This window comes from Lepidochelys olivacea (assembly GCF_965140295.1).
Source record: "Lepidochelys olivacea isolate rLepOli2 genome assembly, chromosome: 18".
NCBI classification, from domain to species: Eukaryota; Metazoa; Chordata; order Testudines; family Cheloniidae; genus Lepidochelys; species Lepidochelys olivacea.
Genome location: NC_140428.1, coordinates 27,034,638 through 27,062,623, shown reverse-complemented (window position 1 = coordinate 27,062,623; position 27,986 = coordinate 27,034,638). Strand labels below are relative to the sequence as shown.

General features: G+C 41.1%; 3 protein-coding genes and 1 long non-coding RNA gene across 5 annotated transcripts in view; 2 read left to right on the top strand and 2 right to left on the bottom strand.

Moving 5' to 3' along the window:
- Positions 1 to 15,111, top strand: part of WRAP73 (WD repeat containing, antisense to TP73) — a 28,577-nt gene extending 13,466 nt beyond the window's left edge. The window contains exons 4-12 of the mRNA XM_084651624.1: positions 5,613 to 5,685; positions 7,206 to 7,309; positions 8,015 to 8,101; positions 8,601 to 8,735; positions 8,826 to 8,903; positions 10,462 to 10,567; positions 11,760 to 11,885; positions 12,866 to 13,057; positions 13,915 to 15,111. Coding sequence (XP_084507750.1) covers positions 5,613 to 5,685; positions 7,206 to 7,309; positions 8,015 to 8,101; positions 8,601 to 8,735; positions 8,826 to 8,903; positions 10,462 to 10,567; positions 11,760 to 11,885; positions 12,866 to 13,057; positions 13,915 to 14,024 — 1,011 coding nt within the window. The 3' untranslated portion in view covers positions 14,025 to 15,111. The remainder of the gene's footprint in view (positions 1 to 5,612; positions 5,686 to 7,205; positions 7,310 to 8,014; positions 8,102 to 8,600; positions 8,736 to 8,825; positions 8,904 to 10,461; positions 10,568 to 11,759; positions 11,886 to 12,865; positions 13,058 to 13,914) is intronic.
- LOC311532799 lies at positions 1,179 to 5,598 on the bottom strand. Its single transcript, XR_014714450.1, has 2 exons — positions 3,508 to 5,598; positions 1,179 to 1,414 (listed from the first exon to the last, which is right to left on the bottom strand). It is a non-coding gene; the product is annotated as an uncharacterized lncRNA (long non-coding RNA).
- Positions 15,112 to 15,473: 362 nt separating the features above from the next.
- Positions 15,474 to 21,784, bottom strand: TPRG1L (tumor protein p63 regulated 1 like). The gene is made up of 5 exons (XM_084651625.1): positions 21,546 to 21,784; positions 20,358 to 20,449; positions 18,656 to 18,832; positions 17,819 to 17,972; positions 15,474 to 16,991 (listed from the first exon to the last, which is right to left on the bottom strand). Exons 1-5 carry the CDS (start codon positions 21,741 to 21,743, stop codon positions 16,797 to 16,799), a joined length of 816 nt encoding a protein of 271 aa, XP_084507751.1. The 5' UTR covers positions 21,744 to 21,784; the 3' UTR covers positions 15,474 to 16,796.
- A 930-nt stretch (positions 21,785 to 22,714) lies between these two features.
- The window catches only part of MEGF6 (multiple EGF like domains 6), a 254,375-nt gene continuing 249,103 nt past the window's right edge, over positions 22,715 to 27,986 (top strand). Inside the window, exons 1-2 of one of the 2 annotated variants that reach the window (XM_084651674.1) lie at positions 22,715 to 22,729; positions 24,762 to 24,832. In XM_084651674.1, the coding sequence (XP_084507800.1) occupies positions 24,795 to 24,832 (38 nt within the window). In that variant the 5' untranslated portion in view covers positions 22,715 to 22,729; positions 24,762 to 24,794. Of the gene's footprint in view, positions 22,730 to 22,797; positions 22,886 to 24,761; positions 24,833 to 27,986 lie in introns of those variants that run through there. The other variant, XM_084651673.1, reaches the window with a different exon arrangement.

Genomic DNA, 27,986 nt, shown 5'->3' with positions numbered 1-27,986 from the left:
TGTGGATAAATGTGGCTGTTACCATTGGGAATATGAAGGCTTTCTTGTCCATGGGACTAGTTACATGTTGACAATGAAATATACACAGTATAACTATACTCTGCATTTCATCCATAGATTTCAAAGTGCTTCTCAAAGTTTGGGTAACAATCTTCCTAATCTACAGATGGGATAACTGAGTCGCAGACAGTAAGAGCAATATTTTCAAACTTAGGTACCAGAGTTTAGGCACTTTAAGTGGCCCAGTTTTTTCAGGTGCCTATGTTAGGCACCAATGTTTGAAAATGTTGGTCTGTGACTTGTTTAAGGTATCAATGAATCTTGGATTTCGTGACTCCCAGTTACATGCTTATTGCACTAGACCACAGCTGGTCCTCAAGTGACATATCTGAGCTGGACAGGAGAGCCTATGGGTTTTTGTGTACTTGTACTCCACAGGTGCATTAAGAGGCTAAAAATATGTGCTTTGCCTACACAAGAAGCCTGTGTGCCCACTATAAGACCTTCATTTAGTCTGGTATTTCTTTTATAAAAGAAATATCTCTTTGTAACAGTTAGTTACAGACTTGTGACTTGTGTAACGTACTGGGTGTGCAGTCTGAACCTATCAAATTCTCAATATTATAATGACCATTTTATTTATTCATTATAAATAAAGTAACATATAGATATGTGTAGAAATATGTGCAGTAATATTAAAATGTGCTCTGAGTGTCCATGTGAGTACATGCTATAGTAGTAAAACAGATATTTAATAGAACTTTACAGTGAAATTTGTCATAAATGGCTTCTCCAGGGATGGACAGAATGAGGGGGGATAAGGAAGAATTGTACCTGGTACAGTTGCAGATATTTTGGAGCTGTTTTAAGATTGGAATTGCATAATAAAGATCATGACCTCTTGTATAAGTTTCTCTGCAATAGTGAACAGTAAATGTCTTTTGAGAAAATACTGACTGCAAAAATGGTACCCTTTTTTTGGCTATATATGCTTCATAGGTGTTTTCAGAACACTCTGATTAAAAATGTAATCCCAACATGTTCTAGTTTTATTTTAATCACTTTTCCTGTCTGTAACCATACTGTATCTGGATATACCTTTTTGTGAGTTTTGGATTTTCATATACATTTATTTATTTAAGCTTAGAAGCTACCAAACAGCACAAAAGCCAATAAAGTTCTTGGTTAGAATAATATATTATATACGTTATTTGCTTATTTATTCCAAACTGAGTATTATCATCTGGTGTCCAAGCAGTTAGCTCGAGGTGCATTCCATCCCTTCCTGTGCAGTGGAACTAGTGTGGTCCTCCTGCATGAGAAGGCAGGCTGCTGGGCACCGATGTGGGGTTCATTCTGCGCTGCTCGAGAGGGCAGGTGGCTCCTCTGTCTCATTTCTCTCATGGGGTGGAGGCTGAAACAGAGCAGAAGTTAGAGTGCCTCTATAGCCTGTGGGGAGACTTGCTTTCTCGCCCCTTCGTGGAGTTCACCTGACCTGTGTACTTGGGTTGACTCAAGCAGCAGGGATTTGCCCTATACTGGGGGGCCAAGACTGTTTATGTGGGGGCAGGGCAGGAGAGCATCATGCAGGGGACTTGGACACTGGCACCCTTGGTTCTACCTATTCTCTTCCTGTGACGCATACATCTCCTGTGGGCTCTAATGCTTTGGTCTAATTTCAATTGTTGGGTTTACTGTGCAGCTGCGGGTTGATGTTGGTCACCTGTGACATACAGGAGGTCAGACTAGGTGGCCCCTTATGGCCTTAAACTGAATGACACTTCCATACCCAGTAGGTACTTGGTCAGGAGGCCAAGTCAGTATTACAGCTATAAACTTGCATGCTTGACTATAACCCAGAACTTAACATTCAAAGCTTGTATTAAGTGGCCGGGGTGTGTGTGTGTGAGAGAGAGATGCTGGATTGGATTAAGGGAGGAACAGAGGCAAGTGCAATTAATAGGAGCAAGCAGGATGCCTCTATTGCTGTAGAGGAATGTGAGTGGGCATGGTGTTGGTATTTTTAAAGTAAATCTTGTATCCAGAACAGCCTGATGGTGTATTTTTGTGTGTCCAGAAGCCAGCAGTTGTGGTAATATAAAACTTGATTATCAAAAGTCAGTCTAGTGTAGGGGTTCTCAAACTTCATTGTACTGTAACCCCGTTTGGACAATAATAATTACTACATGACCCCGGGCGGGGGGACACGAAGCCTGAGCCAGCCCAAGACCTGGGGAGGTGGGGGCTAAAGCTGATGCCCAAGGACTTCAGTCCCAGGCAGGGGCCTGTAATTTGAGTCTTGACGCCCGGGGCTGAAGCCCTTGGACTTCAGTTTTGGTCCTGGGCCCCAGCAAGTCTAAGCCAGCCCTGGTGACCCCCATTAACATGTGGTTGGGACCCACTTTGGGGTCCCAACCCACAGTTTGAGAACTGCTGGTCTAGTGGATTCTTGTTGAATTACTATATTAAGTACTCTTAAAGTTAACACTATAGGTCCTTGCAGAGCGTCCCTAGGGGATGGCAAATAGGGGCAACCACTCCAGGCCCCCGTGCTGTGGGGAAGCCCTGCGGGCTGGTGTGTTGGCCGGCGCTGCATGGGCGGCGGGTGAACTGCTGGCTGGGGGAGGCTACCCCCAACCCTGCCCCTTCCACCGGAGAGAGAGCGCGCGATGGCAGCACTGCAGCCTCCCCCAGCAGCCCTGGAGTGCTGGGAGGGAGGGAGAGTGGCATGGCCATAGCCCCCTGGAGCCCAGCGGCAAGGCCCTGTGGGGGCGGAGTGTGGGCGGAGCCACACTTGGCTGTTTGGGGAGACGCTGCCTCCACTACCCACCCCTGGCGTGGTTAGTCCCAGAAGCGATGTCACTTCCGCCCCAGGCACGACCCTGGATCCTTGATCCTTAGTTCATAAGGAGGTAAATAGGAAAGTGATAAGAGCAGTTAAACTCATGTCCTCCGCTCCCTCTTGCACTTTTTCTTTCTTTTTGCTTTACATGAAAGAGGCTTGGGGGCCTAACTGGTTGTTTCTCTTTCCGGCTAACTAGAAACCCTGATTCAACTTCTGAGTGATGTCTTTAAATCTCTTTACAAGCTTCCTTGCTCTTTAAATTTATTCTTGTGATGCTCTGTGTAGAGGTTGGTGTATTTAAAAAAAGGAAGTGTTAGTCCTTTTTGTTTTGGGCCTCTCCTGATGCTTCTCTGTGGAGGTGACAGTTAGGATTCTTTGAAGTAGAATTTAAGCATTTCAGTTAGGACACGGGGGCAGCACTAGAATTTACAGTTTGCTCCATGCACTAGGTGTGATAGTGGCCACGCCCAGGTGATCAAGTGCTGGATCTTACTTGGTAGCAAGAAAATGCATTCTAGTAAAATTGCTGTAAAAACATAAAAAATGGCACAGCTGATCAGACTAGTGGTCCATTCAGCTTGGAATCCCATCTCCAATGGTACCAGTTACTTCAGAGGAAGTTGCAAGAATACTTATCATGGACAACTGTAAAGTAAACTAACCATGGTGGAAGCTCTCCCCAACTCTGGCAGCAGTTGGTTTATGCCTTGAAGGGAGATACTTCTCTAGCTTCAGGATTGTTATACACCAGCCAATGTAACTGTAGACATAACCATACATATTCTAGGTTTTATTTTTTCCCCTTTGCTTGGTGGAAGGGTTAAAATCAATACAAAGAGTGATGTGGTTAAACATTGTACTAGACCTACTTTGCTATTGTTTGTAAGATTTGGTGGTGCTGTGATAGTTTCAGAAAAGATTTCTTGGTGTCCCACTGTACTGTACCTTTCACTTTGTTGTAGTATCCCCTTGTTATAACAAAATATTGAAAAAGCTAGAAAAAATTGGAAAATATTCCTCTCTGCAAATATAAATGCAAAGGTTCACATGACACATTGATGAAGACATGTGTCTGGTGTTGCTGCCGTTGCTATGGTAGAGTAAGTATTTGTTTTTAATGGAATAATCTGCAGATGGTAATGCAGAGCCTCTATAATACAGGCTGTGACCTTGCCATGCTGTGGAGAGGCCTGTTTTGCAGCTGACTGCTTCCTCTGTGGTTCCCGAATTCTACAGATGCATGAGTCTCCAAAAATACCCCAAACACTATGTAAATGGTTCATAATTAGTCTTTTGAAAATCAAGGCCTTCCAATAATTGCATAATGTCACTTTTCTGTTTGTGTGGTTGAGAAAGGGGAAATTAAAATGAAAATTGGTTAGCTCAGATCTTGATTTTTTGAAACTGAAAAATACAGTGACGAGTCAGTAATTAGTAATCTCATCCCAAGAGATGCAGCATTTCACTCTAAAAATGACATGCTGTTCTCATATCATTCACTAAGAACCTAAATACAAGAAGAATTTCTCACCTCTTGCCAGCCTATGTATTTCATGTTCTTCCAGATTCCTGTGATGGTTTAGAAATCTCACAGATCTGTGCAAAAATGATTTCCTAATACACATTGGCAGTCATGATGCTAGCTCTTACACTGCTATCAGCATTTAATAATATGAATGTAAATTTTAATATTGTTGGCCATTTAACTTCCTGCTTCTTTTATACATCTCATCAACACTGTATTGCTATGTGCTTCCATTACTAAATCGGAATAAATATCATTGACTGAAAAGTAGAGATGGGGTTTTGTTTGAGGGAACCTAACATTCCTAGCAATCAGAGCTCACAAACTTCCTTAGTTAAAACCACAGAAATAAGGAAATGAAAGGAGAACGCTGAACTGTGGTGACTAAATCCTCCCGTTATGCCTAAATGTTGCAGTGCACACATGTAGGTTCAGTTTTGTATAGAGTCTTGCACGTTAAGGTTGGTTACATTGGTCCGGCTCCTCAAAGGGTTGATTTCAGCAGAAGCTAGGAGCTTAAAATACCTCTGGGGATCTGGGCCACACTTCCCAAGTGTAGGACTGGGGATCTAGTTTGTTATAGCTCCCAAGTTCACTTGCATTTTTAATAACCTGATCTCTTCTTAAGCACTCTACATATAGCCCAGGGTCCTGTTGCCAGAGTTCTGGACCAGGTTGGGTACTACGTCTCCTTTTTAAAACAAAACTAAAAAGCTTCAGGGTAAAGTGGCGTATTAGATAGAAGTCTGGAAGAGGACTGGATGCATTGCTTTGTTGGAATCTCCAGCCTTTGGCACTCCTGTTTGCCCAATCTCGATGTGTCCTGGATAATTCTGTACACTACAATACAACACAACTTGATTATTTTATGACTTCTATATAAACTCTACCTGAAAACATTTTACTGAACTAAATAAAACAGGACCGCTATAAATCTCTTAAATTTGAGGCTGTTTTTAACTTGATCAATTATTACAATACCTAATATGTGAAGGGCATTATAGAAGGGTTATACATTTGTTGTGAAAAGAGGTTTTTTAATAAAACATAAGTGCAATCTAATATAGAGACACTAAGATTTAAGTAGAACAGTTTTGTTAGGAAAAGTTTTGGTTCCATGGTCGTTTGTTTTAATGTGAGACCCTCCCAGTGTGAAAAGTTTAGTGTTGAATTAGATTCTCTGTACACTTTTTTTGTCTGCAAAGATAAACAAATACTTCCCTGTCTCTCTCTTTCCAACAGCTGCGGATAACTGTCTGGTCCTTGTGTACAAAATCTGTGTCTTATATCAAGTATCCCAAAGCTTGTCAGCACGGTGAGTGTATCATACCTAATATAGGAAAAGCATTTTTAATATGGTAATAAAGGAAAATGGAATTTACATATAATCAAGCATATGTTTATGGTCAGGGTGTATTCAAGTACCTTTCTGCTGATGCTTGTAGATCACCTTGGAGGGACATGCATATCTTATTTAAGGTACGTCCGCACTTACAGCGGCATGTAGAGTACAGACACTGCACGCCCAGCTAGCATGGGTATAAATAGCAGGGTAGACAGGGAGGTACAACTTAGGCAAGTAGAGTGACCTACACACCTGAACCTTAGGGTGTATATCTCCATGTCTCTCTACATGCCCAAGCAGCGTCTTCCGCATCTACACTGCTAAATTTAGCAATTACTGTCCAGCTGCCAGAGCTTTCTCCACCTCATTGAAAGGCTCTAGTAGAGAGGAGGCAGAGGGGAAAGGCTCCAGCAGCTCCCCGCTGCCAGAGCCATTAGCTATACACCATGGTGACAAGTGTGGACACAGCCTGCCTTATACTGGGGGGTGTAGCTACGTGTACCCTACATGTCCCCACAAATGTAGACAAGGTCTTACTGAGCTCAATACCAGTTCACTACCATTACTGTTTGTGTGAACCATGGGAGCTAATCTGCAGTCATCGCAGTCTTACTAGGAACGAGAAGTAAATATTACATTTAGCATATGCACCTGTCCATCTTCCAAACACCAGTGAAAAAGAAGAGATACTGAACAAAACCACTGCCAAGTCTGCTAGAAATCAGTGATATAGTATTTCATGTAGCTGTATAGCTAGAGATTGGATTGTGACACAAACCCAGAACAAAAAATGTGGAGTATAAGTATCCCCTCTCATTGCTCATCTTTTTGTTACGCATCTGTATTCAGTCCTCATATACATGTGTATATAATGGTGACAGACTCTGGGATCCTGCACAGAGACTCAAGGCTCCTCAGAGTCCTCTTAATGTCAGGTGTTTGAATCACGTAGGAAGATGGAGTATTTACTGCTGAGTCAGTAGCAGGTATATTTTGTTACCTGAAGGCAGGATGGAAGAGAGGCTGAAATATCCCTCTTGCAGAAGCAAAGAGAACTAGGGTGGGAACTGGAAATTCTGTAGGGAAAATACCAGGTACAGCCAAGCTTGGTAAGGGAGATCTGAGATTGAAACTTCTTGAATTACCATGAAGGTCAAAACCTAGGAAGGAAATAAGATTGGCCTATGTACAGTGAAGTACTCTTCAGAGAAGGGTGGGAACTCCATCTGTTTACAGTTTTTTAGATTATAGGCTCTTTGGGACAAGTATTTTGTGTGCTTGAGTCTCAGTGAAGTGCCTAACATGCTTTTTGGGCATCTAATAGGTATGCCAAAATGATTTCCAATCATCATTCACATTTTTCTGAATAAATTCTTACTTCCAGCTGATTTGGCTCATAATTGTTTTCAGCTTTGGTGCTTTAATAGGGCCAGTTTCACAAGTGTATATATATTACTGGTCTGGACTGTATTTTCTAATCTCTCTGGCAGGAATAGCCTTCACGAAGGATGGTCGCTATATGGCATTAGCAGAGAGGCGTGACTGCAAAGACTTCATTAGCCTCTTTGTATGCAGTGACTGGCAACTACTGAGGGTAAGACATGTCCTTGCCTTCCATTGCTATTGCACAGATTTAAAGTGTACTCTGCATAGTGTAGAGTCTAACTAAATCATTGAACAACTCTAATGCTCCACTTTAGACTCTGCGATTTGGGGCATTTCCTCTGATGGCTTCCTTCTTCTTCTTCTTCCTTGGCCTGCAGGTGTGTGGGGAGGCAGAAGAATTCTGCTTAGGAAACCACATACAGGGATGATAAAGCACTGCATTCTTTTTTTTACTGTGAGAAGCATTCAGATGTTCTGGCATAATCCAAGCAATCCTGCTGACAGTAAAATACATTGCCGCAGCACCATGATCACAACTTGCTTTTGCCAAAATGATGATCTGAACAACAAGTTACAACATAAGAGAATTTGTGTTCTTTTTATTACAAAGTGCACTTTGTTTCAAAAGATCTTGATTTTTGTATAGTTTGGTAGGAGAAAATAAGGAAGCAGTGAATGTCATGTATTCTAACAAAAGGAAAGGAAATGTTTCTAGTCTATGCATTCAGACATATAAAAGGATGTGCTAGCTCAATAAGATAGATATATAATGTTTTTATATATGTTTTTTTAAATGTGTAAAGGTAATGTGATACTAATTTAGGATTTTACTTTTAAAGTCAGGTGCAACCGTACATTTTAAGTACAGCTTTTAAAACTGTTTCATTGTTTTATTTTCTTTGCATTTGGGAAGCATTTTGACACTGAAACTCAAGACCTATCTGGGATTGAATGGGCTCCTAATGGCTGTGTGTTGGCAGTGTGGGATACTTGTCTGGAGGTATGAGAAAATACAGATTATTTCTGAAGATCTTGAACACTTAATTAAGGGCTCCTGAACATATATTAAGTAGTTTTCTGGCTGCTACATAGAATGCAGTACCTTTTAAAAAAAATAAAATAAAATGAAGGGCTTTAAGAAACAATTTGTAGTTTTGTACTTAGGTATTGGTGATGGGCGTCAAAACACTGTTGCTTAAATTGCCATATAAACTCATTGTTACCAAATTATCCTACTTATATTTTTTCATAATTTAAGTATCTTTTTTTTTAAAAAAAAAATTGCAGAAGATTCTATGGTTTCAGAGTAACAGCCATGTTAGCCTAGTAACTATCCAAACAAATAACTGCAGAATTAGTTTATAAGATCTAGAAAAGGGAAACTCCCATTTTGAACATCTGTGCATTGAGATGGGGATGGTTTTTTAAAAAGGAGTTATATACTCTGTTAGTTTTTAACAGTGTCAATTGTCTTTAAATCAAATCAATTTGTGTTACAGTATAAAATCTTGCTGTACTCCCTTGATGGCCGTCTGCTGTCCACATACAGTGCATATGAATGGTCACTGGGTATTAAGTCAGTTGCCTGGAGTCCCAGCAGTCAGTTCTTGGCGATTGGCAGCTATGATGAAAAGGTAAAAAAGGAATTTAAACCCATTCAAGTCAGTTGCAAAATGTTGTCATAGCAATCCCCTCTTACTACCTTACTACTTACCTTGAAATAGGTGCGTATCCTGAACCACGTGACTTGGAAGAAGATTACAGAGTTTGAACACCCTGCGACCATTGCTAACCCAAAGATAGTAAGTATAGAATGGGGACCCTTGGATCCTTAGCAGCAGTTTGTTTTGATATCTTTGGTAAAAGCTTTTTTACTTGGACTGAAGTCCTGCTGATTTGCAAATGCTGCTGAGGAAATTGAATGAAAATGATGAAGTAAGGAAAATAGATTAATCATTTTTAGTTGACTTCTTTCAGTGAATTCTCTTCTCTTTTCCCCTCCATCTTCCTTTTCTCTATGTAAGGGAGTCATGGATAATTATTGTTAAGTACTCTATCTTCTGATAGAGGTGGTGGCTGTGTTTACAGACTTCATTTGCATGTGGTGGTGTACCCAAGTGCTCGGAAGCTGAACATGAATGAGAACTTTGTATATCTCAGCGCTATACAATTTGCAGTGTATGAATAGTGTTGGATTTGATTTGAAGTGTCTTATGATGACACCTAATTTCATATGTATAGGCAAATCTAGCTCACTTAATGAGTATGTTCTGTAAATGTTTGTCACAATCTTTTTTTATCCTTGCACATGTGGCCACAGGTTTTTTTACAGTTCTCAGCAGGGAGATAACTGTATATTCTACTTCAAAATCACAGGCTCTCTCTGTCCCCAGCCCTTGTGAGGAAGAATCTCCACTGGTAGTAATAATATTACACGGCCAATAGAAGGAACGGAGCAGGTCTCACATAATATGCTATAGTAAAGATCAGTGTTTGTGGTGTGCAGACTTAAATTTAAAAAAATTCATATAAATCTATTGTTGCTGCTTATCAAGGAATCTGGCAGGCAGAATATGCTTTAGTAAAATGTCTCCTGGCTAGAAAACCGTTTTAGTTCTGTGGTAGCGGTCTTCATTATTGCTCTTTATTTTCTCTTCCAATCAATGTGACTCAAGCATTTTAGATATTAAACCTGGCTGCCAGACTAAGTGCTGCAACACCCAAATGTATCCATTATCCTTCAAATTCAGAATTAAGAATAAAAATCTAAACTTGAGAGGTAGAATGAGAATCAAATGAAATAGTTCAGTCCCTTTCCATTGGAAAGAAGAGAGCTCCTGCTAATAAAATTAGATTGGGAGCTCCAATTTAGTCACATTGTTAGCATTTCATCACTGTTTCCTTTTAGCATTATCCCATTAACATTGCTTGTTTGCAGTGGTTCTCAAAGGCATGGAATGAAATATTGCATGTCCTGCTGTATAAAAGATTGCAGTTATATTACCAAATTTACCTTCAGTTGGTAAGGGATGGGAAGGTGCATTCTGTGTGACTCATTTTACATAGGCTCTCAAATGACAACGATTGGATTATTTGTAGTTCCATACAATGTCCATTTCTGAATTACATAATTGCTTTTTCTAATTGTGGGCCCAATTTTCAAACATCTCAAAATTTAGCATTTCCATGCCCAAATCTGCCTGCTCCCAGTGTACAATAGCAAAGAGCATTGAGAAACACTATACATTTAAAATGAATGTGCCTTAGTGCTCATTTTGAGCATGGGATGTGGAGGACTCAACACACTAGGCTCAAATCTTGCTAGGCCCTTTTGTGAAACTGTCTTCTCCTTCTGTGTAGATTGTATATAAGGAAATGGAGAAATCCCCAAGAGTTGAAACAGAGAGCCTTGCTTTCCCTCCAGCCAGAGCGCAAGCCAGCTCTCTCTTCAGCACACAGAGTAAATGTAAGCAAACTAAAATGGACCACTTTAGAATACCTGTGATGTAAAATATTTAAGCCTTGTAAATCAACATTATAGCTCACTTTGCCTCTGAAGGCAGGGGCAAACCTTGGGTTGCTAAGGGGAAGCCCATTCAATTAAATGCAAGACTTCAAAGGACATGTTTTCCTCGGCTAAAGAGGATGATGGTTGCAGAATGGGGCTAATGGTGAAGATCTTAAGGGCAATGAAGGGCTCCAGGAGAGGCATGGCAAACTTTTGGGGGTCAGTGTGGGTAGAAGTGACAGACAACCTGCCCCTTCCCAATGTTGTTTTATTTGTGCAAAATGTGCCTCGGAACAGGGTGATTTTTGGCTGGTTTAAGTCTCTGCAACAGTGATATTTCTTGTCTAGAATTATATTAACTGCTGCAGATGATGCAGAGTATACTCCTCTTATTGTAGGAGGCTTCAATCAATGGGAATTTCCACACTTAAAAAAATTCAGAAGATGTGACAACCTAAAGCCTCTCTAACTGCCTGTACTGATAGAAATGCTGCCTTTTTGTATGGTCAGGTGGAAAAATGGGTGGCTACATCAGCAAGGGTACATTATTTTTATCTAACAAGTTCTGACCATGAATTTTTTTAATATTTCTAATTTAACACCTTTACTTTTTCAGACAACAGTCCCTGATCTCTTTACTACTACTACTGATATTTGAGTGTCAAAGTTCAGCATATACTATTATAGTGCTGAGCAATCATTAACTAGTTCAACTTCATTATTCCCTTGCCTTACATGAGTGTTAATATATGAGATTTCAGAGTAGCAGCCGTGTTACTCTGTATCCGCAAAAAGAAAAGGAGTACTTGTGGCACCTTAGAGACTAGTTTCTAAGGTGTCACAAGTACTGCTTTGCCTATATGTGAGATGTTATAAAACATGGGTCGGAGTTAGGAGATCTTGGTTGTAGTCATAGCTTTGTCTCAGACTCTTCTGTGTACCTGTTTTTCCTTCTGTAAAAAGGAGAAATACTATCTGACAGGTATGTTGAGACAAAGTTTGTAAAGATCTTTTGGATGGAACATCTTACAGAAGTGCAATATATTACTATTTTCCTATCATTTCAGAGATAATGTTAACTGTTTTTAGAAATAGTATTGCCATGTCCATATGGACTTGCTTGTTATAGTGCTTGTATTTCAAATTTCAGATGACATTTCCCAGGTACCAGTTTCTTTACAGTATGTCAAACCAGTTGCTGATCGGGCAAATCCCAGAATAGGAATTGGAATGCTGGCATTTAGTCCTGATAACTGTTTCCTGGCAACCAAAAATGGTTAGTACCTAGTAGGCTATATTTTAAAGGAGAAACCCTTTTGTTTTTTTCTAGGTCTTGTTGCTTCTGCTATAAATAAACAAGTAAATTACTTAATTGTGAATTATTTGTATTCTGGCTGCAGCTAGAGGCCCCAGTTGGGATTGAGGCTAGCACTGTACGCAGAGGGAATTCAACCTTTAGCATAAACCACTAAGCTGTGGGACCAGCTATTAATTGCTGCATGAACTCATAGCCTTGGCTTTAAGTACCATGTGCTAAATTATCTCCCTTCATATTTGCCTTAGCTCATTATACTGTATACATAATCTTAGCTAAAATCCATCTCCCCTCCCTGCACAAAAGTAATTTTCAGAAATTTTCAAAATATTAATTTTTGCATTAGCAGGAACAGTGGGAGTTCTGGACTTTTCATCTAACCTTTTCCCTGGTAGATCTGGATCTCTCTATCGGGATAGAGCATTCCTGGTGCTGTGTTATCAATAAAAGGGGGAAAAAAAACATCTTGGGAAACTGGTGGTAGGGGGCTGGGGGGGAGGCTTAATCCAGTTCCTAGCTGAGAAATGTTCACATGACAAAACCCACCAATAGTGGCATCTCTATGTAGTTTTAGAAAAGCCGGTGAAGGAAAGTTCTATAGATTGAATTACTCTTTTTGTCCTAGTGGCAATTTTCCCCAAAGTGAGGACTCAGGCGCACTGCTAGGGTACTGCTGTACTGTACTTCAGACTGCAAGCTCTCTGCACACATTCAACATTCACAGTGATGTCACCTTTCACCATTTCTTAAAGGGATAATGAGTTAAAGGTTATGAATCTTCAATGCTAGTTGCCCAGACTTTTCTGCACCAATGCTGCAAGCAGTAGAGTAGATAGGTTACTGGTAGTGAAACCCATTTAATGTGAGATATTGCAATGACATTGCACATAGTGTTATGTTCCTTACAGTATTCTAACCATTTCCCTGGCCATTTCTAACAGATAACATTCCTAACTCCATCTGGATCTGGGATGTTCAAAAGTTGAAATTGTTTGTAGTCTTGGAGCAGTTGTATGCTGTTCAGTTGTTCCAGTGGGATCCACGTCAACCTCGACTTGCCATATGTACTGGGAATAGCAAAGTGTACCTGTGGTCCCCAGCAGGGTGCGTCTCAGTGCAGGTACCAATGGAAGGTAAGGCCACCTAAAACTACTGCTGCAAGTCAGAATCATTAGTTTGTTTAATGTATATAAACGATTGTACTGTTAGTGATAGTGATGTTTTGACTGCCTGAAGTGATCAAACATTTTGGGTGTTTAGTCACATATTCCCTACATTCAAGAGATTATGGGGAGAATGGAACATAAAGCTTACATCTAAGGTAATTAAGTTATTGCCCTAGCATGGTAATTTATTGACATGTAAATCAAAACACTTCAAGGCTTTGCTTTCATATCAGTTAATTTTTATATGGAAGCTGTAGCTGTCTGGTATACCAAATGCCAAAATAAGAACTGTGTAGTGCCTACCATACTTTTGAGTACTTTAAAATTAATTACTTTTTGTGGTGTTTTTAGAATTTTAACATGAAATCTGAATCTTAAATCTACTCCAAAAAGGCAGAATTAAGGTTCCTATCTATCCTTTCCTCCATTCTAATCTGCAGGTACACAGTAAGATCTTTCAGTGGACTAGCATATTAGCTAGCTAATTGCTTTATAAATATCTTTCCTACTTGCAAGTTAAATATTATATTAAATATAACCTATAGCATGCTTCTCGGCTTAGTAGTTCTTCCATGGAAGAAAATTTTACCTTCAGTGTCAGGTTGCAGATCTTTGCAACAGTGATCAATTTTGTGATATTTACTTGCATTAAAATATGGTCAAGCTCAACTACAATGGTATATACAGTACAAAATTCTGTTCACTCAAGCCTCTTATCTCTTACTGATGAAATTACTAAGCTATTCCAAGTAACAAGATTTCTAGAACAGAATTATTGTAACTCTTGAGTTCTTGCTATTTATTTCTTTAATTTGTATCTGCAGGTGACTTCCAGGTCCTCTCACTTTGCTGGCACTCTAGGGGGGACTCCATGGCACTGTTGAGTAAGGATAATTTTTGCATGTGCTACTTGGAAAGAGAAGAGGTAAAATAAGAGCAGATAATGGAACCCCTCGCTCTGCCCCCCAAGGCTAGAAAAGCCTGCCTTGCAAATGGATCTTTGAAAAAGTGCTGCTATATCTATATGGAACAGATGAGAATGGGCAGGCCCTCATTGTTCAGCAGGAAGAGGTTTTATACTAATAGAAAGCTTACGTTTGGGGGAGTGTAAGAAGACTCCCTTGGGTGAAGTACTGTGATAGTTACTTGAAATGAAGTGTGTTCGACAAAGGAATTTAGAAAGAGCTCTCTAATTTTGCAGCTAAAATTGTGGAAACTAGCAGTCTTGATTTTATGAAGTTTTAGAGTTGAAAGACAAACCTTATTTTGAACTTTTGTCAAAATATTTTCTAAAATGGTATGTTTGTAAATAGTGTATAGAGGTTATTTAATTTGTATAAATATCAATAAACATTTTGATAGCTTCTGCTAGTGTGGCTACAAACTATCAACCCAGCACTATCCTAAATAAGTGTAGAATCCTCTAATATTCTGAGCTGGAACTGAGGTTTGAAATGCACATGTACATATCACTATTGCTGTCACCCTGATTTCAAGTGGACAGTGACTAACTACATACCATTGTACAGCAATCCCTAGTCCCCCAAGGACACAGGGTTCAAGAAAGAATAAAAGACAATTTTCCAGCTATTTTCATGGAGTAGTGTACAAGTTCATAGACTAGTCTTTGCATTTGGTCACTCAATACAGTGAGTGCTCTCTTCTGTTAGAATTAAATATGGAATGAAATGCATATAGTTGTTAGACCCTGAATACTTGTAAGTTTTGAATACAGAACAGTTACTGCAGTTCTGAAGTTATTTTATCATTTTAGCCATGAATAAGTGTTGAAGTCATCAAGTGCAACTGTGTGAGAACCAGTTTGCTTTACCAACTAAAATGTTAAGCTGGCATCATATCAGACCCTGAACAGTGTTCCTCTAAATTATAGGTGATTGTGTAGAATAGCATTTGAAAAAAAGGACAGGTGAGATTCTTACCATGACAGTCTTCACCTCACTCTCACCTGCTTTAGTTGTGGGAAGAGACCAGCATAGGGGAAAGGATTTCATATCAGATGTTTTAAAGAGACTTAATCACAGAAATGTGGAGTATCAAATTGGATGGACTGGAAGTAGTGTGTAAGAATTCCATAACAATTGGGGAGAGGTGGTGGTCCATCTTGATCAGCACCAGATGCTTCAAAGGAAGGTACAACAGAGGCCCTGATAAATTGCTTACTACAGATTTTATCAGTTTATGCTTGGTTTATGACCTAAAGCATGAGGGTTTATATCCCTGCTTTTACAACATCTAGTGTTCTACCAACTAAAAACCAGAGAACAAAGATGGCTAAGTTTATTAACAAAAAGCTAGACATTGATGTCTTAGAAAAGAGCCCATATTGACAAGAACATGCAGCTGGTTGCATTCCAGAGCCACATTCAAAAAAACATGTACAGTTTATTTCAAGTTAAAAGGTAAAAAAATTTTAACATACCAATTCCACTGCTGCACAGCATATCACTAACATGTTGAGAGGCAAAGAAATGCTTCTGATAAAATTATAGATTAAGATGGTCTGTATAAAGGATTCATCCACAGTGAAACTTGTCACAGTAATCTCATGCTGTAGTTCTGTTCAGTATCTTTGTATACTACTGCATTTAAAGTTCACTGTACTACTGAATTTACTTTCTACAAACTTAAAGGGAAGATCACATAAGACTGAAGTACAATACTATGACTAAAGCTTCCCCTCTCCAACAACTACATGGCCACATAAATTACAAAAACCTGACTTTGGTGCTATTGTAATCTGGTCCATGTATTAACAAAAACCCCCAAAAAACAAAACCAAAAACAACAATACACTTTTGCTAAGGAAATATAAAGCTACTCAAAGTAGAATTCCCTTTAATTATAAAACTACCATTCCCATGTTGCATTAAAAGTAACTTCAGAGGAAGGCAAAGATACCCTTTAACTGTTTTTTTGAAATTGGCTATTCTATTTTAAGGTCTTTCTTTAATAGATGGCTGCAAAGAAGTCATAAATAAGATAAACCTGCAAATTATACAGATTCAGGTTCGACAGCTATTTAAAAGAGACCAGTGACATTACTCAAACACCACTTCAACTTACAAAATAACTGTTCGATTCCACTGCTTAGGAGAAGACATAACACTCTAGTTTTGACCAAATTAGCTGTCTTTGCTAAAGAATGAGTTCTTTAAAAATTTGACACTGAATTAAATTCCTGAGATTACTGTAATTTAGACATTAGTACCTTCTTAGCCAATATAAAATCAGTCTCAACTGCACATGAAATGATTTCATTGCAATTGAATCCTTATGTAAATATAGCTGTGGCATGAACATGCAATGTATCTACACTGGATAGTGATATGGAATATTTCACAGATAAGTCACACTCAGTAAGGAAAGACCTTTAGCTTGAAATGTAAGAGGAAATATCATTGCTCACTAGACTTGCATACAAATAGTGAGTAAGTTAAATCCAGGGTACTCTAAAAATGCAACTACCCTTTGACCACCTGAACTCAATAACTGACTTATCCATGAACTTCATAACAGTAGTGACTGTTCTTGAAACAGTCATTCATTCTGCAACTAACCAATCCTTTTTATCCATACACTTTATTCATTTTTGTTCTTTTCTGCCATGTACTGAGTCCTCCCAACTCTTTCCCCAGGATACTAATCTCAAATCACTTTCCCTTTTAGTGGATTGATTATAATGAATTTAAAATCCAATTTTTCCTCTTGTCATGGAGTAGCCAAGCTTGGCCTCATTGTTGATGAAAGACATCAATCCCACGTATGTTTCAATAAGAAGAGGACGCTCCAGCACGAGTACTCCATTGGCCCTCCCTGGCAATGGACACTCTTTATGGGCCTTCTTCACAGCTTGGATTAATTGAGTCTTAAAGTTTTCCAACTAAGGGGGAAAAACAACATTAAGTATACCTACTTACTTTTGACAACTTAATATTTTCCCATTATTTGAAAATCTGTTGCTAGTTTGCTTACAAAGGCAGAATTATACCGAAAAGAGCCGCTGCTGCTGAAACAGAAGATTACTAACACATATAAAGTTGTAATTGTTATACATAAGACTACCTACATCCTAGAATAAATTCCACATGCTAGCATATACTGATGCAAGTAGTTTCAAATGAGAACATGCTTTCCTAAATATGAGATGTTTGCATAAAGATCAGCTATAACAGTAATTTTTTATAATAAATGCTTAGCTCTACAACTGTCCACAACTGATAATTTGTTTACCCTAAGGGCTCTCCTTTTAAAAAAAAGCCACTGAAACATGTGCGCACATAGGAGGGGTATATATTTTGGAACTACATATAATTTACTAGGATTCTTCTAGAATTACAAAGTACAAACGCTCCAGGTAAAGCCTAGACCTCTTCGCAGGAAAGAAGGTTGAAAGAACTCTACCTGCAGTTTAAGGAAATATTTTCCTCTTTCAGCTTCAGTTTTTTTTTGTAAATTTGGAAATCATTGCAACCTCATTTTTGCTATATGAACATGATTTGAAGAGTCAACAAGACTTGCCTGATTACTTCTAGCAGCACTACCCTGCTGAAATAGATGGAGAGCATAGAAAAAGCTTGGCTAGTCTCTTTACATTTATTCTCTGCTTCCATCATCAAGTCATTTTCAAAAGAAGGTAAATTCGTAAGAACTGTATCCAGCTTAAATCATTGTGATTTATATCTAATACAGTATAGAAAACTTCCTTACTTGGCAAAGGGATGCAATCTTCTCATCAGCATTTGCCATTGGATGTTCCGTAAAAGTAGCATAGGGCACATTTGTGGACCATGGATTCCATCGGTTTATGAAGGATGCACGGCTTTGCTTATCCCATTGAATTCGAATGCCAATGCCTTCTCGCCTAACAAATTTGAAGACACCACGTATTTGATAGGGTAGGCCTTGAAGCTCCTTTAGAGCAGGTTAATTAGCTTTTTTTTTTAAACATTTCTGAATACCTTAATGAAAACTAAAGTCCATTTTAGAATTTTAAAGTTTTTTCTTAGATGGTAATAGTCTCTAAACAAATATCAGCATAGTTGAAAATCAGTCATTTATACCAGCTCCCACATTAAGATTGTTTAAATGACAAGTTGTATGAAAGATTAAGTTTATTAAAATTAAACATGCAAGTCTTCCACCTTTATATTCATGCAGCCTAACACATCCTGGTCTATGGTAAGACTAATACTCAATATAATCTGATTAACTTACAAGTTTCTAATATAATGCTAATACTGAACAATTAAAATAAAATTACAGGACTGCTTACAAAGACTTTCCCCAAAATAAAGTATAGTCCATGTTGTTAAAGAATATTTCAGGAGTAAACTGTTTTCAGTCTAAATAGTAACTGTTAATTTTGCTTCCCTGCTGATCAATCAATTTCAATAATTTTTTAATTACAGCAAAATCAAAACTTTTATTAATACAAATAAACTGAAAGGCTATCAAAATTGATATATGGCTAATGATAGACTAACAGCCTTAACATTAGCAGTATCATTAGAAACTTAAAAAAATAAAATAAAAATGAAAACTTACTTATTCAGTGATTTAGGTGGGAACTCAAATTCTCCAACAGAAATAGTGTCAACTGCACTGAGTGATATTCTAGTAACCTGCTGGCACTGCAAGCTGATGAAGTCATATTTACAGATCAGAAGGGACCAGTCAGTGATAAGAATCAGACGCTCCTTCTCATTGTTCCAGTGGTCAACTCTTGTAAGACAAACAGTAAACTCTGATAATCTTCTATCCTTTTAGTAGTTTGACTAAAGCATGTAATAGTTTGACTAATACAATAGCAACTGAGAATTATTTAAGCAACAGCAGTATTATTCTGTAGAAAATTCAAATAACGGTGATGCTGTATTTCCCATTCATTGCTATTTTTATATAGGATTGACAAGAGTTTGAAAGCATGTTTCAAATACACAGAATATAGGAAAAACTACTAATGAAGACTTTTAAAGATTAAGGGAAAAGCTTCAGATGAATATATAAGCAGTTTGTAATGTTTTAATGCTTGCACAAATCTACAACTTTTACAATAAAGGCCAATGAATTCTCACATAGCTCACTGTTTTGCTGGAAGTACCAGTGACCATTGGCCATGTTTCTATATGCATTGGGGAAACAACTGCCTCTATCACATCAGTGCCTCTCCATTTCTGGCTCTTTAGTACTTAACTATTGTAGCAGTCTAGAGTAGACTATGGCTTTCACCCTCAATCAGCACTGAGGGGGCACTGACTCCTTAGAGGATTCAAAACAGTGGATTAAAATGCAGCTTTACTAGATGGTAGAATTAGTGTTTTTCTCTGAAAATAAAACTAAGAATTTTGTATGATGGTTTAAAAAGAGTCACTGTTAAAGTAAAGCTGACTACACCAAAACTGCTCCCCTCTTTAAAAAAAACAATCCTAATTCACAGGCTGGGTAGCCAACCAAAGCATAGCTGAACTGCAGGTGCTTACATGTCTTGCTGACCTTCTGCCAGTTCAGCTCTTACTAGCAGGCACAGGATTGAAACTGACAACTTTCCTTGGTCTGTGAAGTGCCTAGAGCTGAGAAACCCTGGAGTTGAGCACACAGCTATGTTTTGGTCCCTCCCAACGCAGTTTAGGAGCGATACAGGATATTAAAATATAGACTGCAATAATTTGTGTTTAATAGGACATGGGACTAATTTTGGAGTCTGACCAAGATTTGAGAGTCCTTCATTCAAACAATTAATTGCTTGGGCTTTTGATAAAGCCAAGTCTATAATATATTCTATTCCAATACTAAGACGCCAGGTGGGTGAGGTAATATCTTATTGGGCACACCTATACTGCATTCCAGAACTAAAACATTTACCAGGTTTAAACTGATCAAAAGAAAGCAGGTAAATGAAGCAATTGTATATATAAATAAATCAGATGGTGGACCAACAGAGTTCAGGATATACTGGCAAACATGGGATTTTAAGTGATTTGTAAAAGCATTTTACAAATATTGTCAATACAATAATATATAAAACATGCAGTAAAAAGATCTTGGTTTTAAGATAAATGTTGCTGGATGAACTGTATACTAAAGACATGAATTTTGTGTCAGATTTGCACAAGAAAGCTTTACTCCAATTACTTGTGAGTTTCACACAGATAGCAAGAGAATTTGTAATAGGTGTGCAGATCCAGGAGAAAAATTTGTCCTGAAAAGCTAAGAAAAGTTCCATTTGTCTATTAGTACTGTTACTTACTCTGTTAGCAACCACACACTTTGCACCTCTCCATCTTCAGTGGGCATCACAACAACACGAATCTCATTTACTGCCTGTTCTATAGTTCCAGGCTAAATCAAAGAAAGAATCAGGTTTTATATTTCTCTAGTTACGTATTCATGTTTGCAACTTCTTGACAGTCATGCTGTTTTACATTTCAGCAGGTTCTGAAACTGACTTACTATATAGCACCTATCTACCAGGACCAGGGATAGAGATCTGAGAGGCAAAGACCTAACAAATTATTGTAATCATCTAGCAGGGATCAGGTAGTTGCTCCCTATTGTCTCCTCCTGGCCTTTCTCTATCTCAAGCAATGGGACCTCCACTACTTCCTTTAAAAGATTATTCGATATTCTAACTGGCCTCTCACTTCTAAACCAGTCTGGGGTTTGTCACCTCTTGCCCCTGTCAACAGAACAACCACCACATTTATGTTTCTTTTTGTGGTCTAGGTTCCCAAACCCTGTTCTCGGAGATTAGGTTAAGCTCTGGCAGGGGGCTCTGGGAATTAGGAAATGAGAAAGTAACTACTTTCTCTAATTCCTTAAGAGCCACCTGCATGGAGAAAACCATGGCATGAAAGCCGATCACCGCACTCTCACTCTTGGGAACAAAGGCCAGGATTGCGGGAGCGGGATGGAGAGGAAACAGACAAGCGTAATTTATATCACCAGGAACAGTGGAGGAGGAAAGGAGCCCAGGTACTGAAACATTCCTGGCCCTGAGGGCCTCTCCGCAGAGGTGAACAGCAGGGTGCTGGGGGTCTGGTTTTCTCATTGAAACCGAACTGGGTTTTCTAAACAAACACCATTTAGTGCAGCAAACCCCTCCCGGCTGCGTCTGTCCCCAGAGTGGGCGGCGGCCCCCCACCCCCCGGGGGGAGGCGCACGGAGCCCGGCGGCGGCGGCCCCCCACCCCCCGGGGGGAGGCGCACGGAGCCCGGCGGCGGCGGCCCCCCACCCCCCGGGGGGAGGCGCACGGAGCCCGGCGGCGGCGGCCCCCCACCCCCCGGGGGGAGGCGCACGGAGCCCGGCGCTGCTGGGCCGACAGGCGAGCGGGCTCCCCGTTTTGCCCCCGCTCCCCCCACCCCGCGCAGGGGCAGGGGCAGGGCGCGCGGCTCTAGGCCCTGGGCCGGCCCCGGGGGGCGGCGGCCCCGGCCCGCACCCGGAACACGAAGTACTCCTTGAGGCGGCCGCCCCGGGTCGGGTTGCGGACGCTGAGGGGCCGCAGGGTCTGGCGGGGCGGCAGCGAGTCCCCGGGCGGGCTGAAGGGCACGTCGGCTTCGGCCGGCACCAGCAGCGCCGCCGCCCCGGCGGGGCCCCCGTCCGGGTCCCCCTCCACCGCGTCCCGCAGCTGCAGCATCGCCCGCGGGTGCCCCGGCCCGGCGCCGCCCTCCGCTCCGCCCCGCCCCGCCCCTTCCGCTTCCGGCCTGCGGCAGCCCGCTTCCGCTTCCGGCCCGGGGCCGAGTGGGGGAGCCGGGAAAGGGGGAGGATGCAGGTGGGAGGAGGGAGGGAAGAGGTTGGAGAAGAGGCGGGGGGGAGGGAGAAGGGATGTGGGGCTGGGGTGACGGGGGAAGGGAAGAGGGGGCAGGGGGATGGGGTTAAAGGAGAAGGGATGGGGTGAAGGGGGAAGGGAAGAGGGGGCAGGGATGGGGTGAAGGGATGGGGGATGGGGTGAAGGGGGAAGGAAAGAGGGGGCAGGGATGGGGTAGAGGGGGAAGGGATATGGGGCTGGGGTGACGGGGGAAGGGAAGAGGGGGCAGGGATGGGGTCGAGGGGGAAGGGATGGGGTGAAGGGGGAAGGGAAGAGGGGGCAGGGGGATGGGGTTAAAGGAGAAGGGATGGGGTGACGGGGGAAGGGAAGAGGGCAGGGATGGGGTGAAGGGATGGGGGATGGGGTGAAGGGGGAAGGGAAGAGGGGGCAGGGATGGGGTCGAGGGGGAAGGGATATGGGGCAGGGATGGGGTCGAGGGGGAAGGGATATGGGGCTGGGGTGACGGGGGAAGGGAAGAGGGGGCAGGGATGGGGTCGAGGGGGAAGGGATATGGGGCTGGGGTGACGGGGGAAGGGAAGAGGGGGCAGGGATGGGATGAAGGGAGAAGGGATGGGGTGAAGGGGGAAGGGAAGAGGGGGCAGGGATGGGGTAGAGGGGGAAGGATGGAACAAGCTTTGGGGGGAAGGGATTGGGGGCAGGGGTGAAGAAGAAGGGGATGTGGGGAGGAGATAAAGGGAAGAGGGAGAGATACAGGGGATGTGAGTGTGGGGGAGAAAGGGGAAGGGTAATTAAAACATACAGCAACCTGCCCTCTGCAGAGTGGAAGCTGAGGGCTCCTCCTGCAGCCAGCCATGGTCCGTGTTATGGGGTGGAGGGATGGGGGGTTGGGGGAGCCAAGGACTGAAGCTGATGTGAAGAGGGGTTGGGGGCTTAGTGCTACCTGTGTCAATAGTGTAGTCAATAGAGCTGGTTGGAGAATGTCCATCTGAATTAAATCTCAATTGAAAGTGGTAAAGAATTTTCCTACGAATGTTTCCCTGTCTAGCCAGCAACAGTGTTCTGTCTCCTCCATGTCATGGGCCTATGTTTCTGATGTCAGTAATTTACAATGGAGACTGTCCCAGAGTGTGGTCTGTGGAGCTCAATAATATGCCCCGCCTTCTTTAATACACATGTGTAGCCCAACCAAACTGGCAGTACTAAATGGGCTGGCTCAAGATGGGGTATCACATGGTGGGATGTATCCATGAACTGCCTGCCATATTAAAGATCAGGGTGATTTTGACCTGTTCCATTTAATGTACTTGAGTTTGGTCTTTGGGCTCTTAGCAAGTTGCCAATGAGTCTCTTATCTGGGCAGAATGTGGGCACCTGAAGTATGGGAATAACAGATATCTCAAATTTCAGTGGATGTAAAGGGGTTTGGGGTCTCAAATCTAGGATTTGTCCCCTTTCTCATCATAATGGGGTCTATCAGTCAATGCAGTGGGTTAGGCTGGGAGAGACGGCATTGTAACCTGTTTGGAAAACAAACAACTGTTGAGAAAACATTAAGAGACATAAAAGCAATAAACAAACTCTATAGGGACTGGAGAAGCATATTGGGAAAACTGCTTCAGCCTCAGTACCAGGCATATGTTTTTTTTTTTAAAGCAACACCTGGGTATGCAATTTTTACTGGCGTATTTCCCAGTGTTCTTACCTATTTTCACATAACACACAGTCAACCTGTGGAACTCTTTGCCAGAGGATGTTGTGAAAGCCAAGGCTATAACAGGGTTCAAAAAAGAGCTAGATAAGTTCGTGGAGGATAGGTCCATTAATGGCTATTCCCAGGATGGGCAGGGGTGGTATCCCTAGCCTCTGTTTGCCAGAAGCTGGGAATGGGCGACAGGATGGATCCCTTGATGATTACCTGTTCTGTTCATTCCCTCTGGGGCATTGGCCACAGTCGGAAGACAGGTACTGGGCTAGATGGACCTTTGGTCTGACCCAGTATGGCTATTCTTATGTTCCTGGTAACAATGAGAAGTGTTGTTTAAAACACAAAGCTAAGAAGAATTTAGGCTGAAGTGATCAGATTCATGGGGCATATTTACAGGGTGTGATTACAGAATATTGCTGCCATCTAGAGACCAGGGCCCAGATCCTAGGTATTTTGGCTCCTAACTTCTAAATACCTTTGAGGATCTGAGCCCAGGTCTAAAATTTACAGCCCGTAGCTATGTATGAATCATACAATCAGTACAACGCAGCTTTATATTATATAGGATCATTTATATAGATTTTTGGGTAAAATTTTCTTAAGTGTCTAAGGCACTCTGATTTAGGCTCCTGAGCGTCTGTCTCTTGAAAATGGGACATACATAGGCTTCCAAATCACGTAGGTGCTTTTGAAAAATTTACACTTCATCTCAAAACGCATTATTGAATTGAATAAAATATAGTAGAGGGAGAAGGAGCAATGAAAAGCCTAAACGAGGGGAGTAAATGATGTTTTCAGATGAGATTTGAAGTGTTGGAAAGCTGATGAGTCAGATCCATGAAGGTGGTTCCATATGGCAGGAGCTGCAGGTGAGACAGTCATGGAGACAGAATTTAGAGGCATCAGGATTGAGACACACTGACCCTAGCGCCATGTTATGGGGGAGAAGTTGCCAATCTTTTTTTTTTTTTTCTCAGCCTGTATTTTAGTTTTTAATAATGGCTATCTGGGGCCCCCTAAAAGCACTAAATAGGAATAGGCTTTTCCTTTAAATTTGTTTTAATAATCAAACATTTATAAATATACAAAAAACTCTCATCCACAATGTATTAAAAATACACTGAACTATTGGGGCCAGTTTTTCTTGTCTTTGTTAAAATTGATCACGTTTCTGTCAGCAGATGGCAGTATAACTCATCACAGCCATCCTGGAAATGCTGGATTCCCTGGCCAAACCAAACCCTGCTTTTCTGTAAGTAACATTCTGAGATTACACTACCTACTGTGCTCCAGTGATTATTTATTTTATCAATCTTGTTAACAAGCAATCAGATATGTATCAATTAATAAGCAGATATAAGTTAAGTCATACAATATATGTTGAGTCAAAACTGGAGGGGAAAGCATAACAAACGAGCAATTATCAAATGACCATAGGTATAAATATTCCAGGAGACAAGAACATGGGAATAATGCTTACCGTTTATGTAGCATGCTTCATCTATACATCCTAAAGAGCTTTACAAAAGTGGGTAAGTATCACTGTTCTCATTTTACCAATGGGTAAACACAGACAGGATAAGTGATTTGCCCAAGGTCACAAAATGAGTCAATGGTAGAGTCAGGGGTAGAGTTTTAAGTCCAGCATGCTGTACACTGTACCGTGCTTCCTCTATTTGATACTCAAGATTAAACAGCTGGGTATCAAAGCATGTAGATTTTTTTTCAGTTACCTGTTTGCAGATTCCATATATACTGTTTATCAGCCGATATTGTAACTCTGTTACTACTTTCCAGGGTTACTATACTTTGTGCCAGAAGATGATATTTTTAGCAGACAGTTGTGCTAGAAGACAGTAAAAACTGAAAACATATTCAAGAGACTTGACATACAATGTATTGGATTTCAGACATTCATCTTTCACACGTGTTTCCTAAGTTAAGTCCATTCTTGAAATCCCTATTCAACCATTTATTTATGGAAGTACCCCCATAGTCTTCGCTAAGGCTACTAACGTAAGGGTTGTAGAATTGGCCTCATGTTCAATAACATTAACTGCCCAAATCTTGGGTGTTTAAAGCAGGGCTTTCTCCATCGTAATGTCACCTTCTCTTCCCAGACAACCCTACAAGGAATAGCCACACTGTGTAGGTCAGAGGATAACCTTAACCATCAACCTATGTACACTACCTGGCATCTATGAAAATCAGTCTAGAGGCTGTTCAGACTGTATCAGTTACTTGAGGTCTGAATTGGGAAGATAAACTTGTACCTAGAATAATTCCTCTTTTGGTTCTTACTCTCTCCTCCTTTGCTCTGGTGTCTGTCCACTGGGGGGCCACTGTTCCTTTTTCATGTTTGGTGGAGATAACGGACTCCTTAAACTAAAGAACTGAATCCATTCTTATAAGCTGCGTGTACCTTCCAAATACACAAGAGGGAGCTACCCACTAAAAAATATACAGTCCACAAACTGAACTTTGTCTCCATATTCTTAAATTGGGTTAGAGGGTAAATTGATTTAGAGCATTGCAATTGCTGTTCCTTCATTTTTTACAATCCTAGGAGTAAAACATTTCTTGTACCTCATGTCCTCCAAAGCTTTGAATGTCTTTCCTTAGTCAAAAGGACAATGCAATTCTTTCCAAGCTCATGAAGGAATGGGACCCATGGCAAAGCAGAGGTCAGACTTCATTAGGTTGTGGAATATCCAGCCAATGTTTTTTGTTAATGATTAAAGTGTGATTCTAGTCCAAAAAAGTGACTGTAAAAATGGTGCTTGCACAGAGTAAATTGATCAGTTGCCTTCCAGTTGAGGTTGTGGGGTAGGAGTCATGTGATAGCTTGAAGAGTACCAAGGCCCCAAGTTTTAAAGTCAATGTGATTTATGCTCCTAAGCACCTAAATCCCTTTTGAAAATGAGATTTGGGCATGTAAATCAGTTAAGCATTGCAGTGCTGAGCACAGCAATGCCTAAATACCTTTAAAAACGGGGGCCCTAGTCTATAAAGGTCAGCAAGGGATCAGTTGAGCTAGAGAACTGTAGGTGAAAGAACTCAGCTGTTAAGTGACTCTCAGGTAGAAGGCCTGGAGAGTGAGAACTGCAGGGAGCCAGTGGGCTCCTGCAGGAGTCCCCATGACAGGGCAAGGTCCTGGAAGGGCTGAGAGAGGTGAGGGAAAAGCCTTTAGGAACTACAGCCCATGTTGGACAGGGGAAACAACTTTATTTTGGTGTTTCTGTTTCTGTTTTCTCTTTAACCAATGAATTGTGCCTTGAGGCAAGGGCCTGAAAAGAGGCTCTGAAGTGGCATTGATCCTTCCTGAGCTAGTGAGTTAACCCAGCAGCATGCAGGCACCTTCTGCTCCGCAGATCTACCCCCTGTTTGTATTCAGAATCAGAGCTGCTCTCTTCCGTGACTAAGATGAGTCTTCAGTGCTTTCAACTTCCTTTAAACCTGCAGAACAGCACAGGTGAGAGTGAGCTGAAGTCTGGTTTTTGTGCATCATCACCAGAATTGTTTACTAAGCACCAGTTGCAGGAGTGTGATGCCCTGATCAGGTGCAGTTTCATAATGGTCTGATTTGTACTCATTCACTCATAGGTCCTGATTCTGCAAACAGTTGGATGGTTAACTTTATGACCATGAATAGCCCCGTTGAAATGAACAGGACAACTCACGGTAATAAAATTAAACACCTGTAAATGGGATCTGAGTAAAGACAGTTTGGCAGCAAAGGTTTAACTGAGCACAGACTATGTCAGCATCGGTAGAAAATCAGAAGACAGAAAATATGTATATAAATCCATATTATGCTCACACCTTGAATACTGTGTGCAGTTCTGGTCGCCCCATGTCAGAAAAGATATATTCCAATTGGAAAAAAGTACAGAGAAGGAAAACAACAATGACGAGGGGTCTGGAACGACTTCCATAGGAGGAGAGATTAAAAAGACTGGGACTGTTCAGCTTAGAAAAGAGACGACTGAGGGGGGAGATGATAAACGACTATAAAATCATGAGTGGGGTGGAGAGAATGAATGAGGAAGTGTTATTTACCCTTTTACATAACACAAGAATTAGGCGTCACCCAATGAAATTAATAGGCAGCAGGTTTAAAACAAACATAAGGGAGTACTTCTTCACACAACGCACTGTCAGCCTGTGGAACTCATTGCCAGGGGATGTTGTGAAGGCCAAAAGTATAATTGGGTTAAAAAAAGAATGAGATAAATTAGCGGAGATAAATTAGCATCTATAAGCCAAGATGCTCAGGGATGCAACCCCATGCTCTGTGTATCCCTAAGCCTCTGACTGCCAGAATCTGGGACTGGATGACAGGGGATGGATCGCTTGTTAATTGGCGTGTTCTGTTTATTCCCTTTCAAGCATTTGCCACAGGCACT

Bases quoted from the DNA above. Each gene is read 5' to 3' on its own strand.
- TPRG1L (XM_084651625.1), bottom strand. From the start codon at position 21,743: ATGCTGCAGCTGCGGGACGCGGTGGAGGGGGACCCGGACGGGGGCCCC. The intron at 20,450-21,545 runs GTGCGGGCCGGG...TCTTTGATTTAG, and splicing joins AGGAGTACTTCGTGTTCCGG to CCTGGAACTATAGAACAGGC. The intron at 17,973-18,655 runs GTAAGTTTTCAT...CAAATTTGTTAG, and splicing joins CCACCTAAATCACTGAATAA to GCGAGAAGGCATTGGCATTC.